Source organism: Cololabis saira, chromosome 2 (genome assembly GCF_033807715.1).
Source record: "Cololabis saira isolate AMF1-May2022 chromosome 2, fColSai1.1, whole genome shotgun sequence".
NCBI classification, from domain to species: Eukaryota; Metazoa; Chordata; class Actinopteri; order Beloniformes; family Belonidae; genus Cololabis; species Cololabis saira.
The window spans coordinates 13,812,220-13,825,259 of NC_084588.1; the positions used below are offsets into that span (position 1 = coordinate 13,812,220).

The 13,040-nt window shown below is 42.8% G+C and overlaps 1 protein-coding gene across 4 annotated transcripts in view; it reads right to left on the bottom strand.

Annotated features, from left to right (window-relative positions):
• Window positions 1-6,533: 6,533 nt before the first annotated feature.
• Window positions 6,534-13,040, bottom strand: part of crtc3 (CREB regulated transcription coactivator 3) — a 48,827-nt gene continuing 42,320 nt past the window's right edge. For all 4 annotated transcript variants that reach the window (XM_061738526.1, XM_061738518.1, XM_061738507.1 and 1 more), the window contains 3 exons: window positions 12,901-12,984; window positions 12,113-12,320; window positions 6,534-9,423 (listed from right to left, as the gene is read on the bottom strand). In XM_061738526.1, the coding sequence (XP_061594510.1) occupies window positions 9,218-9,423; window positions 12,113-12,320; window positions 12,901-12,984 (498 nt within the window). In that variant the 3' untranslated portion in view covers window positions 6,534-9,217. The remainder of the gene's footprint in view (window positions 9,424-12,112; window positions 12,321-12,900; window positions 12,985-13,040) is intronic.

Here is a 13,040-nt window from a genome sequence, read left to right on the forward strand (position 1 = left end):
CAGTGACTGAAAAACAACCACAGTGAACAAACTCCCCTCAGATGTTTGGGCCGAGCAGACGTGCGGTTCAAGCGTGTTTGATGAGAACAACACTAAAGCATGCAAACAAAACCCAAAGTCATCCATCACATCCAAAGCTCAGGGAGCAGACCACGTATCAGATCCTGCCGGTTCTGGGAACAGGGATTATTTGAGCCCGTTTGGGTCTGATCGCTCCTGTTGTGCGGGATTATTCTATTTCAGTCACCCCCAGCACGACGACATCTGAGTCCAGAAAACTAAAAATACGGACCGCAAGCATTCAGGCTGGATGGTGACCAAGGAGATTGTTAGCTGCTGCTGTGATCACATGGACTCGTAAAAGTGTCATGATTCTTTTTTGATCCGTTTTGTCCCTCCGGTCCCGCTGAGTGGAATGCTTTGAAATGTAAAGAGGCACCTCGCTCGTCACGCTTCAGAGCGAACAGGTCCAAATCTGTTTCACCAACAGTTCTTTAGTCCCAGGATGCTGCTATAACCGACAACTCACCCCTTTTCTTGTCCAATGTTGGTGTCAATATCTGTGGGCTCAGAGGTGGTTGGGATGGATCACACCACGGAAACATGTACCGTGTTTCGGCCGTGTCAGTGGTTAAGACCTTTTTTTGGAATAAACGGGAACCATGTGCTCCAGAAGAGAGACAAAAACCACCATCCAGGGTGTTATCAGCAACAGATAAAAAGAAAATTACTCTGTAAGTCACTTAGTGTAAGCAACAATGTTTTTTGAAAGGTGCTGCAGTCCTGAAATGAAAAAAAATGAATGTTTATTAATATATGAAATGAAGTCTATAGGTTTGTGGTTGTATGATAGTAAAGTCCAGTCACTCCTCTGCTGCAGCTTTCCCCTCTGGGGGTCTCCACGGCAAATCAGTCTCCTCCATCTGACCCTGTCCCTCTGCTTCTTCTTCTATTCTCACACCAACATGTCGTCTTTCACCACATCTATAAATCTCCTCTCTCCTACCTGCCTGGCAGCTTAATCATCAGCATCCTTCCATGTTCAAACCATCTTAATTTGACCTCTAACTTCAGAACAGAACTGAGCCGTCCCCCTGACGGGCTCATTCCTAATCCTGTCCATCCTCATCACTCCTAAGGAGGAAATTATTATCTTCAGCTCTGCCCCCCGTCTTCTAGCCAGTCCACATAAGCAATATTACATAGTTGGTCTTACCACCATCTTATAGTGTTTCCCTTTGACTTGTTGCTACTCTCTTGTGACACATTACTCCTGACACTTTTCTCCATCCATCTATTTTCCCCCATTGTTCTGAACAATCGACCCCAAGTACCTCCACTGCTGCACCTTCTCCACCTCCACTCCCTGCAATCCTTCTGTTCCTTTCACCTAGCTTTCATGACCACACTTGTACTCTGTTTTGATACGACTGACTTTCATTCCTCTTCTTTCTAGTGAATATCTCCACCTCTCCAGGTCTCCCTCCACCTGTTCCCTGCTCTCCTCACTAATCCGCCTGTCCAGCACCACAGCAACCAGGAAAGGGCTTGATGCAGGGCCCACCTCTACTTTGAATCACTCTGTCATGCCTACTGTACCTCTGTTTTTGTGATCTCATATGTATCCTCCAGCTTTGTGATATAATGTACTTCCAAACGTGGTCCTTTTTTTGCTTGTCTTGTCTGGTTTTGCTCTTTAACGTGATCATTTTGCATTTATTTAAGTTGCCGTACTTCTCTCTAGACACAAGGCGTCTCTTGTCCATTATTGTCTTTTATTTGAGAATCTTTATGGTCATATTCTTAAGAAAATGTTAACATTCGTTTTAAACAAACGCTCTGACAGAGTTACCTGCACATTATGGACCCTAAGAAACTGTTGTTCATGACGTGTGGAGTTGCCTTTACTAAAGCACCAAAATCACTGCAGCAGAGGATCTCAGGTGCATGTTCTTGTCTTATTTCCTTAACAGATGACGGAGGATCCGAGGAGTTAAAGATACTAAGTGTAACAACTCAAACAGAAAGGTTCGCAGCTCTGGTGTGAGCATTTTGGAGAAAAGCGTTTGGTCCACCAGGAATTATGGGCCTTTCCTTTCATTTATTGCCAGGAGAGCTTTTCTTTTAAGCAGCTCATGCCTTAAAATAAAACCAGACAACATGTTCAAAACACATTTCCATCTCTTTTCTCTATCAATATTGAAACCACCTGAAGAGAACCCGTGTGTTTGCAGTCACAGCTCACAGCTTTTCATTGGGGGGTCCGGCTGGAATTTGATGCCAAACAGAGGGAGCCACGTAAACATCAGCCAAACAGGTGGTGAGCCTGTTTTGCAGAATGGGCTGGTGAAGAAGTGAGGGAACTGGGACAGAAGCAGAACGAGGACGTGAGGTAACAGCAGTTTACCGCATGCTGGTGAAAAACAAAGTAGTAAGAAGAAAAAGCTGTCAAGTTGAAGCAAGCAGGAAAAAAGAAAGTGGGAACAAAACACGCAGAGCTGCAGATTACATTAAGATGTTGGTAAAACATGTGGCTTTTAGTTGAATTCAGCCGTGGCGCCTTCGGTTACAAAACAAGGTGGCAAAAACCTGGAAAACAAAGACCACACTGAACAGATTAAAGAATGCAATCTGAATGAATCAATGCCAAGAAACACATACAATAAAACATACATACATACAAAATACATACAATCATTAATGACACCAGTGGTAATTATAGCTACTTTTTATTTCACTGAAACTATTCCTCCACCAAGGCCAATCGTCAGTTTCTTTGCTTGAAAACATTTCCAAGACACAGTTCATGAGTTCAAGTGCACGTACACATCATTGTAATTTGTATCAAATGGTTGAATGGACTTCACTGAGTCTAAGGAGAAAATCACATATGTTAATATTTATTGCAAAAGCATTACTGGGTAAACTACCTCTGTACATATCCAATTTATTAAAATATTATTCTAGTAGCTATAACACTAGATCATCAGAGAAAATTCTCCTCATGGTCCCAAGCACTGGAACAGAGTTGGGTAAATCAGCCTTTTCCTTTTATGCACCACAAGCTTGGAATGAGCTATAACACATACTCAACTTGAAATATTTACCCTCTCTTAACATGTTCAAACATATGTTAAAATCAGTTTTCACAGAACAATGTCATTGTTTTTAATCAAGTGTCATTCTTTGTCATGAATTCTTTTTAGCTTTCTGATCCTTGTATGTTTTATGTTTGTTTGTTTCTTGTTTTGATATGTTTTTATTTTTTTGTAAAGTTACTTGTCCTTGTATGTATTTTCTTTTATATGAAACTGAATTTATTTATTTATTTCTGCTGCAATCTTGACCAGGACTCCCTGGCAGAAGAGATATTGTATCTCAATGGGACTTTCCTGGATAAATAAAGGTATAAAAAATAAAAATGACAATCTAAGGCACAGGAAGAAATGTAGATATTCATGTAGATGTTTGTAGGTTCAGTCGACCTCTTCTGCCTTCATGTTGAAAATAATGTTCAAGGTGCGTCATCGGTTTCACTGCATTTGGGAGTTGATAAACTCACAGATGAGCGAAGAAAGCCTCTCAGATCACAAAATGTGGGCATATATGAGGCGTTACTTATGACGCTTCAATGTTGTTATTCAGTTGGCTTCAAAAGAAGTCGCGGTCATGTATTTCTACTCAATTCTACTCTACTCATTTCTACCGTATGGTGAGGATAACGTCCCTCTGCGAAGTCCACACATAACAAAACACATTCATTTATAAGCCTTCACGAACGGCTTGACATTCCTATTCCCGCCTGGCTTCCAGTCTCTATGAGGAGCTCCAAACATACCAAAGTAGTTAGACACATGGTCCATGCAGACTCACCCCATAATATCGCAAATTACAGTATATTTAAAAAAGTTTGGAATTTGATTTTAAATAAGCTGGAAGATTTCACTGCAGGGGCTTGGATCATCCCTAGCAGAAGATGTGCAGGTGAACGTGAAAGGCCGCCTTCATCTGGAGGTTATAGCGCGTAGCCAGCCGGCCTCTCTCCTGGCATTTAACTCTGCCTGCAAAAGGCCACTCGCTACTTTATCAAGGCTTTTGTTCCAAATGTCAAACTGTTGTTGGATCATTTTTTCTGATTCAACAGGAAAGATATTTTCAGATGTTATAGGAAACTAATGGCCAATTACAACATATTTTTTATGTAAACTTTGATTTTGTATTGTACATGTATAATAAGAATCGAAGGTAAATAAAATAAGCATCCCAGTTTATTGCTGCTCTGTTTATTCATGTGTTCAAAGCCAAAGGCAGATAAAAGTGTTTCACGACTTAAACAGATATAAGAATTAGGTTTATGAGTATAGTAGAAAAATGAAAAGAATAAAACATAATCCCTTGGCTCCAGATATCTTGGCATCTTTACATCGTCACCAGCAGAGTTCAAACGTTCCAAAGTGGCTTCAGGATCCGTTGGGTTTGGATCCGTAATCAACAGTGGATATGACCTTGGGTTCTCTCTGGGTAAAATTTCTAATCAGTTGTAAACAGGAGCTTGTTGGCTGCACCTCCAGTGTGGAGGCCCGGGTCGATGAAAAGCTGATCCATCCTGACCCGTGTGAAGCCGAGGGAGAATGCCAGTCAATCACTCATCGCAACAGCTGAGAACAAAATATCCACAAGAACAAGCTGAAAACATGCTGAAATCATCCAGTACCAGTGAAAAAACCAGGCTGACGAGGAAACCGCCCAATCCTGTTTTAACTACGGCACTATATAAGGATGATGTGCTATTAAAAAAACCCCCCAAAAATCGTGCTCGGACCAGAGCTGGTACGCAGTACTTTAAGACATTTAAGGCATGTTTCCTGGAAGTTTTTGCATTTAAAACATCTGCCATCTATCAAGATTCTCTCCATAAATGTGACAAGACTGGATTGATAGGGGATCATCACGCCACATTTGCTCTTAAACAAGTTGAAAATCACGTCAAATACTGTAACAGTTCCTCGCCTGGACTGCAACCAGCTTTCTGGACATCATTAATTACTCCAGGGCAGTGAACCTTGAGGTTCCCACCAGCTGGATGGCATATACACACACACACACACACACACACACACACACACACACACACACACACACACACACGCCCCAGAGGAATTCAGGTTGGCATCCTGACCTGCCCAGACTCAGTCTGTGGACCGACTCCAGCTCCCTGACGGAGGCCTGAGATTATCTGCTCAGCTCCGTTGCTGCATTTCTGCAGGTTGTTGTTGGACTGCAGTTGCTCCAGCATATATATATATATATATATATATATATATATATATATATATATATATATATATATGAAGTGTGGCTGTGGTCCAGGAGCTCACAGCGTCCATCTGCCAGGCTGCACTGTGGTCACCCGCCCTGTACATGTACCATCTGTGCATGTGACTGAGTGCACTGGAAGTCCTGCCTGCCGGGCACCAAATGTCACATTTATTCAGCGTCGAACCCTCAAGAACAAGCGTGTCGCTACAGATTCAGCATTTCAAACAGTTTTCAGAATATCTCAAAACTGAAGCTGTTTTACATATTTCTTCTTATGTAACACAAACATATTCATTCAGTATAAAACTCATAAAAACTAATTTAATTGCCGGCTTCAGCAGCTGAGTTAAATAAATCAAGGGATTTTCTGCTTTATTTCTTTATTGCCTAGCTTTCTCACTCGCTGAAATGTTTTTGTTTTATTACTTATTCTATTTGGGACGGATGAAGGAGGCAGGTCTGTATATTTTCATACTTTCTTTTCTTGCTCTGATGCTGCAGCTGCCAGAGGAAGAGTGTGATTAGTTGAATAACTAAGAACAGGGGTTAAGCATCTCACCTAAAGACACTTGACACATATCTGGGGAAGGTGGGGAACTGACATCAACCGCTTCACGTCTTTGACCAAATCAGAACGACGACTCCAGATTGAAATTTCAGTCAAAATTCTGAATTTATGCTTTCTCAGCAGGAAGGTGGGATTTTTTTTCTTCTTCTTGATGCCTTTGAAGGCTGGGAGGCAGAGGGAATCTATCATCAAATTATACCCATCTGACTTCAATTTGGAAGAAAAGAAAAGAAGTGTGACTGCCATCAATTTTACCTGACAGGACACACATGCAAGACAACAAACGCTCCTTCAGCTCAAATCAGCGCTGCTGGGTCAGTGAGGTTTTACTCAAGACAAGGTCATTCTCAACAAAAACTAAAAAGTGAATATACTAAAATAAAGAAAAACCTCATTAAGACGGATGATTCAGTTCAGGGATGTACTGAAACAAGTCTGTTCTAAAACCCATGTTCCGATTTTTCTTTGAGAACAAAGTAGAAACTAAATCCATAAAAAAAAAAGCCTTGTTTTGTTGCAGTTTGTCAGAAGTCATTTTAAGGGTTTAAACAGTGAGCGTTTACAGTGACCAGTGAGTCAGTGAAGCGCGCCACTGCCCTCCACCGGTGGAAAACGTCACTGCAGCCCTCGACGTTTGGACCCAACTGATCTTTCAGACATAATACAGAGTATAGACTTTTATTGTTTATATTAAATCAGAAAGATAAGCACTATAACATACGTTACAAACCAATATTTTTTTCTTGAGGGAAAATAAACTCAAATGGCATTACAAAAAAGTAACACTAGTGGACATAAACATTCTTTAAATAACAGAACTGTACACTTTAATATGCTACTAAAAAAAAAAAAAAAGACAAAAAAAAAGGGACAGTGAGTCTAAGTGACAGAAAAACCACGGGCAGCTAAAGGGAAGTGACTATCAGCTGATGCAGGTAACTGCTGGAATATGAAAAAAAAACAACAAAGTAAGGCAGCAGAAGGCAGGCGTTTAGACGGCAGGAAACAGGCTGCGACAGAGGGACGAAAAGGAACAAGAAACCCTTATAAACTGCAAAATTTACACTGCTGTGTGGCTTCATCACTCACCTGCTGTATGAAAGAGATAATGAGATGTAAAATAATAACTGTAATTAAACATAAACCCTTAAAAAAACCTCACAACCCCAGAATCCCTCTTAAATTTGACAAGAATGACGCTGAATCTGTGATGCAGGAAGGACTCAGTAGATGCTAGAGTCTCCGGTCCAGGTCCTTGGGATCCACAGCCCTGCATCCTTCAGATAATCTCCTGCGTTAAATCAACACATCACCTCATCCAGCTGTCACAAGGGGCTGCACAAGTCCACTCATTTGAGACATACTGCTGTAGGGAAACATCTAAAACTTGCAGGACGGTGGGTTCTGAGGACCTGGATTAGGAAACGTTGGTCTATGCAGTGACACCACCTGACTAAAAGAAATTAGAAAAAACAGTGCAAAAAACATTGCACAACTTCCTTCGGATCACTCACTACGAACTCTTTTGCTCTCTCTGTTGATCAATCAGATGCAGAGTCAACACAGAGTGGCCAGTGGACACATGTAATATTGTGATTTCTAGTCAATTTGATCCCTCACATCGTGTAGGTCAAAACTAAAACATTTACGCTGCATAAAGTGCAAGTGGCACCTGTTCAACAGGTTTCACTCTGAAAATGTTGCATAGGTAAAAATAGCTCTTTCAAGATTATCAAAAGTGGCACAAGGGGGCGCCGGATGCCCGACGAGGACGAGCCGTTACATAACCGGCTGCAGATACGGGCTCTTCACAAAAACATACCATCACAGGATCATATGGTCAAAGCCCCGAAAACAAAGCGTCACCAGTTCTCTCACATCAATCGGAAACCGGATACCTGCTGCTTGTGGGTGGAAAAGGTGAAACTTTCTTATCAGAGGCTTCTTTCAACTTCTTTGGAGCATCAGGTAAAAACCTTCCTCAGGTGTGAGAATATCAGTCTACACAATGTGAACCAATTAGTGCAAAAGAGGTTAAGTGCAATGTTACATGTTGTCCACGCGGTCACTACCTGCTCTCTGAATGACTCAGACCGGCTGCTGGGGTGTGTGTGTGTGTGTGAGAGAGAGAGTGATGGTTTACTAAACTCCTGCAGCCGAAGGACACACAGCCAGACGCAAACACACGATATAATCGATCCACAGTAGCACAGTGCATGCCCTTACAAGTTCAGTACAGTACAAGCGCCTTTACACGTCAGTACAAAACGTCAGATGTATCATATGCAACAAACATACATTTAAGTATTTTCTTCAAACAACGTAAAAAAAAAAGAAAAAAGATGTCTAAATTTAATTGTCCCAGTGCTGTGTGAGTTCTGCCAGACAGAAAACAGGATATTCAACCAATTACGAAGGAAAAATACTGCATTTACTCAATGCATCTTAGAGTTGTATTTCTCAATTAGAAATCCAAAAATATTTGTAATATTTACTTATTAAAATACCATCTTTGTAAACAGTTTGCCCTTTTTGTCTCATTTGAAAAAACACAAATCAGATTGAAATTTGAGGTGCGTATATGAATATATAGACTTATATATATTAAATCTGTGGCAAACACTTTAAAAATAATCTGACACCATTCGCAAATTAGAACATTTGAAAAGAAGATCTGAAATCCGGCTGGTCTTGATCTCAACCATGACTGTTCCAGAGCGCGGGTTTCATCACGCCGCTGCCCCGGCGTGGAGAAGTAACTGCAACGACACCTCTGGGCTTCACTCACTTCATTAGAGCTGGAGATCGTGTGCTGGCTTTTCTGCGGCTCTTCAGCACGGCGATGGGGTTGCTATGGTGTGTAACCATGGTTATGGTGTTGCCATGGCTTCTGGGGAAAGGGAAGCGGTGGTTTGTGAGGGAGAAGCAGGGGGACCTGGGCTCCTCTCTGAAGCGCCTCGCTCATTTCTCTCAGTCCGGAGGAGCTGCAGAGACTCGGAGCTGCGTCAGAGCTCAGAGCAGGTCCTGAACTCCCGGCTGCACCGTTTCAATAGCGTCTGATTAACATGAGCTCAGGCGTGCGTTAGGGTACCTTTGTGCCAAGCAGGTGTAAACAGTGTCTGTTCACGAGTCCCCTTTTTTTTAAAAAAAAAAGGTGCGGATGAGTACGTGCATGCTGCTCAAGTCTTTCACATTAATGAATCTTAGTGGCGGTGGACGCATGCTGAGTGGCCTTATAGGGATCGACGGCATGCATATTCAGATTTGTACACTATACGCTGCAAATCCATGTGTGTTTGCTTTTCTTGAAAGGTGCAACGCTCTGGACGTTCAGAGTCTGTCGCTGCGAAAACTGTCCTCCACCGACGGGTCTGGCAGCACCATGTCAGGATCACTGAGCATGCTCAAACCGTCCAAGCTGAGGGGCTCGATGCGCAGCTCGTCCTCCAACGGGAAACCTCCTTCCGAGTCAAAACATTCGGGCACCGTGGAGAGCGCGCTGGTGATGTCCTTCGACAGACTTGGGTTGGAGTCGTCTGGGGGAGAAACAGAGGATGGTGGGTGAATGTTGTTACCTTCCTGCCGTAGTTGACACTAAAACTCATCATTAGTCATGACATCTGATGTTCTCCTCAGTCTGTGGTGCTCACACCTAAACCCTGATTAGACCCCAGCTATCAGCACCCGAGAGAAACATCAATAACCTCACATGAAAACAAGCTGCTCTGAAGATATTCCCTCTTTAAAGCTCACAAATAAACCCTACATGTAACACACTCAAACAAGTCTTTGTTCTCAGTGAAGAGCTGCAGCATGAGCACATGTTCAATGGTGAATGATTTTACTGTAAAGAGCCGCAAATATCTTCAGTGGAAACACAAATCAAATCTGCTCCTCGGGCCAAGACTACTGCTGCTGCTCATCCGTACGTCTAGTTTGTCTTAATCATGAAGCGTTACTATGAGCTGGAACCTCCGGGCAAGAGTCACTAGACCAAACAACCCAGATGGCTGCAAAAGTGCAAAACCACCTTTGAGCAACAAGTTCTTAGTGCCAAACTTAAACAGTCTTTCCCCGGGGTTCCTGGTCCGCTGCATTTTGGACGTCTTTTTGGGATATTAGTCTGGCTGTCGTTCTGCCTACGTCACATGCTTCGTGTGGTTGCACGCCTATTCAACTCTGGAAGTCGAGGGTGAATCAAGAGGAATCAGAATTTGCTGGTATCAAACAAAGAATGAGGACGGTTGGCAAGGCTACGAATCAGTTACTGTGGCAAAAACTTATTTTTCAGCTCCATCTCAATTTTCATGCAAAGGTAAGCTCACTAGAAGGTGTGAGGTAGGGAATGTCATCTCTTTTGTTTGGAGTTCTCATGAGATCTTAAAGCTTAAATATAGAGACAGAAATGCTGGACATTCCACAGCCAACTGTGAGGGATTTTATTAGAAAGTCGAAGTATTTGGAGACAAAAGCAACAAAAAAGTAGACCCCAAAATGCCCCAGCGCAGGATCAACGACTACTAAAGAGCACCGTGCATATAAGCATCTGCTGCTTCCATAGATGAGGAGTACTGAACATCTGCTGACATTAATACAAGCTCAAAAATGTGCAGCGGGAGCTTCGTGGAGTCGGTTTCCACGGCAAGCAGCCGTGTGAAAGAGCCACATTAACAAGGCCAGTGCTAAGTGTTGGATGGAGAGGAGGAAAGCCCAACAATGCTGGGCTGTGGAGCAGTGGAAACTCCTGCTTCTCTGCTCAGAAGTCAGATGGGTGACTGGGAGAACGGTACCTGCATGACTTCATGGTTCCGACTGTGAAGTTTGGTGATGTTTGGAGTCGGAGGGACATTGGTATGGGTCTTATCTCCAGTGACAATCTTAATGCTTCAGGATAGCAAGACATTTGTGGCAGCCGTCTGGGGAAGCCTCCCCTCCTCCATCATGACTGTGCTCCACTCCAAACAACAACTAAAGGCCGGTGAAGATGAGCTCAGGGTGGAAGAACTCGACAGTTCCCCAGAGTCCTGACCTCAACCCCATCCAGCTACTTGGGGATGAACTGAAATGCAGATTGTGAGCCAGACCTTCTTGTCCAACAACAGTGGCTGACCTCTGATAGAATAAATGGACACGTTCTTACACAAACACTCCCAAATCTTCTGATCAAGCAACCCACTACTTTTGTCCATACAGCGTATTCCTCCGAGGTCTTTGTAGAAACTTTAGTAAATGTTCACGATGTTGCCTGTCGTCATGGAAACCTGATTGTAACACGTTTTACATCATTTCCCACTTTTTGTCCAGTCAAATGTAAATGACTACCATACAATAATAGTCTGTCTGAAGCCATTTCTCTAAACATTACAATTAAATGTTACAAATCACAAACATCCACACGACTACACTTGAGCCAGCTTTGGTTGCCGTGACGACTACGGCAGGAGAACAGTACGTCTCACTGGTGGAAGTGACTAGAAAACCAGTGAGCAGCTGCGTTTCTTCCTTCAGACACGGTTTATGATTATCCAACTTCTTTGCATCAACTAAAATTAATTTGTACTGAAAATGTGGACATTTTCACAAACAAGCGGAGACGTTCACGCCTCTGGCTGATGTACAATAACAAGAAAACTCAACTACCTAAATCTGTCCAACATGTTTTAGGAGATGGACTGACAGGCCAGGAGAATAACAAAACAGCCGTTTTAAAAGTATCTGACCCCTCAATCAGGATAAACATCTGTTAATAAACATACAGTTAATAAATATGCCTTCTGCAGATGACATGAAAGACCGCTTCTTGAAGAAAGTTTAAAATAAATGTTAAAAGCGTAACATGCGACGCAAGACTGAAAAATTACAATAATGGTAAATGTGTTTTAACGATTTCCTAAGTGGTGATAAATTCAAAAACCAAAAGCGTGACCCCAGCAGGGAGATTTGACAGGAAATGCTTTGAGCTCACTTAGACGCCCCGACGAGAGGGAACGATCACATGACGGTTGTCTGAATGGGTGTGAAAATGATGTTGATCATGTGGCTTTAGTGCAAATGTAAGGACGTTAAGATTAGAAGCTTTATCTTGGCACAAGCCTTTTCTTTTAAAGCCTCATCTAACGATAAAGATGAAGGGGGGGGGGGCTTCCTTCAGTTCGTTTACTTTCCTATTGATTCAGAGAAAAAGCGCCTCTGCAGAGTAGAGCAGAGTGGCTCCTTCACACTCACCGGTGAGGATGATGTTGGGCAATCCTCCGCTGCAGTTTGAGTACAGCATGTTGGCCCTCATGTGCATGGGGTCCTGCAGGCTGCCGTGGCTGCCGCCCAGGCCTGACAGAGCTGCCTGGGAGTAGTAGAGCGAGGAGGATGAAGGATCGAAGCAGGACCCCCCTGCTGTGGAGCTCATCGCGTTTTCCAACAGGCTGAACTGATCCAACTAGCCGGCAGATGGTGGAGAGAAAATGGCAATCGAGAGAAAAAAACAACTGAATCAGTGAGCTGAAGTGGCGCCACGGTCGCTGTGTCTGTTTCTTTCACCGTGTGTTCTGGTAACACGGAGTAACAGTACAACCTTATAAGAACTAAAACTTAACTAAAGATGTGAAAATCCACAGGTGACATTTACAGACATCCTGCTGAGGACTTCAGGTACGAACAGAACATCTGCTCCTGTTTTCTTTTCAGAAAAACATTTACAACTTTCATACCTGCTTTCATAAAGATCTATTTATAAACCCCGTCAAAGCTTTTTAGTTTTAAGAATCACAATTCATCCATTAGATGTTTATTTCACAATATCTACAGTAAAAACAAGTGTACATTTTCCAGCCATATGTTCTGCTCTACTGAGCGTCACGGATGTGACGTTACAAGCCAAAAGCTCTGTCTCCTTGTAACATTTTGCAAACTAATAAAGCTAACCGAGATGTCTCTTTGTAATTCTCTTCTGCTTCAAATGCATCCTTATACAATGTTTCACAAGTGTACATTATATCTGCATGTGTCCAATCCCGCACCTGATAAGTGAGGGTCTTGTTCTGGCGGTTTGAGAACTGCTGCTCCATGAAGGGGTCACTGTAGAGCGCTGCCATGCTGTTGTGCTGAGAGGGAAGAGAAAAGCTTCATAATGTCATAAATGCAGAGACAATGTTCCAGG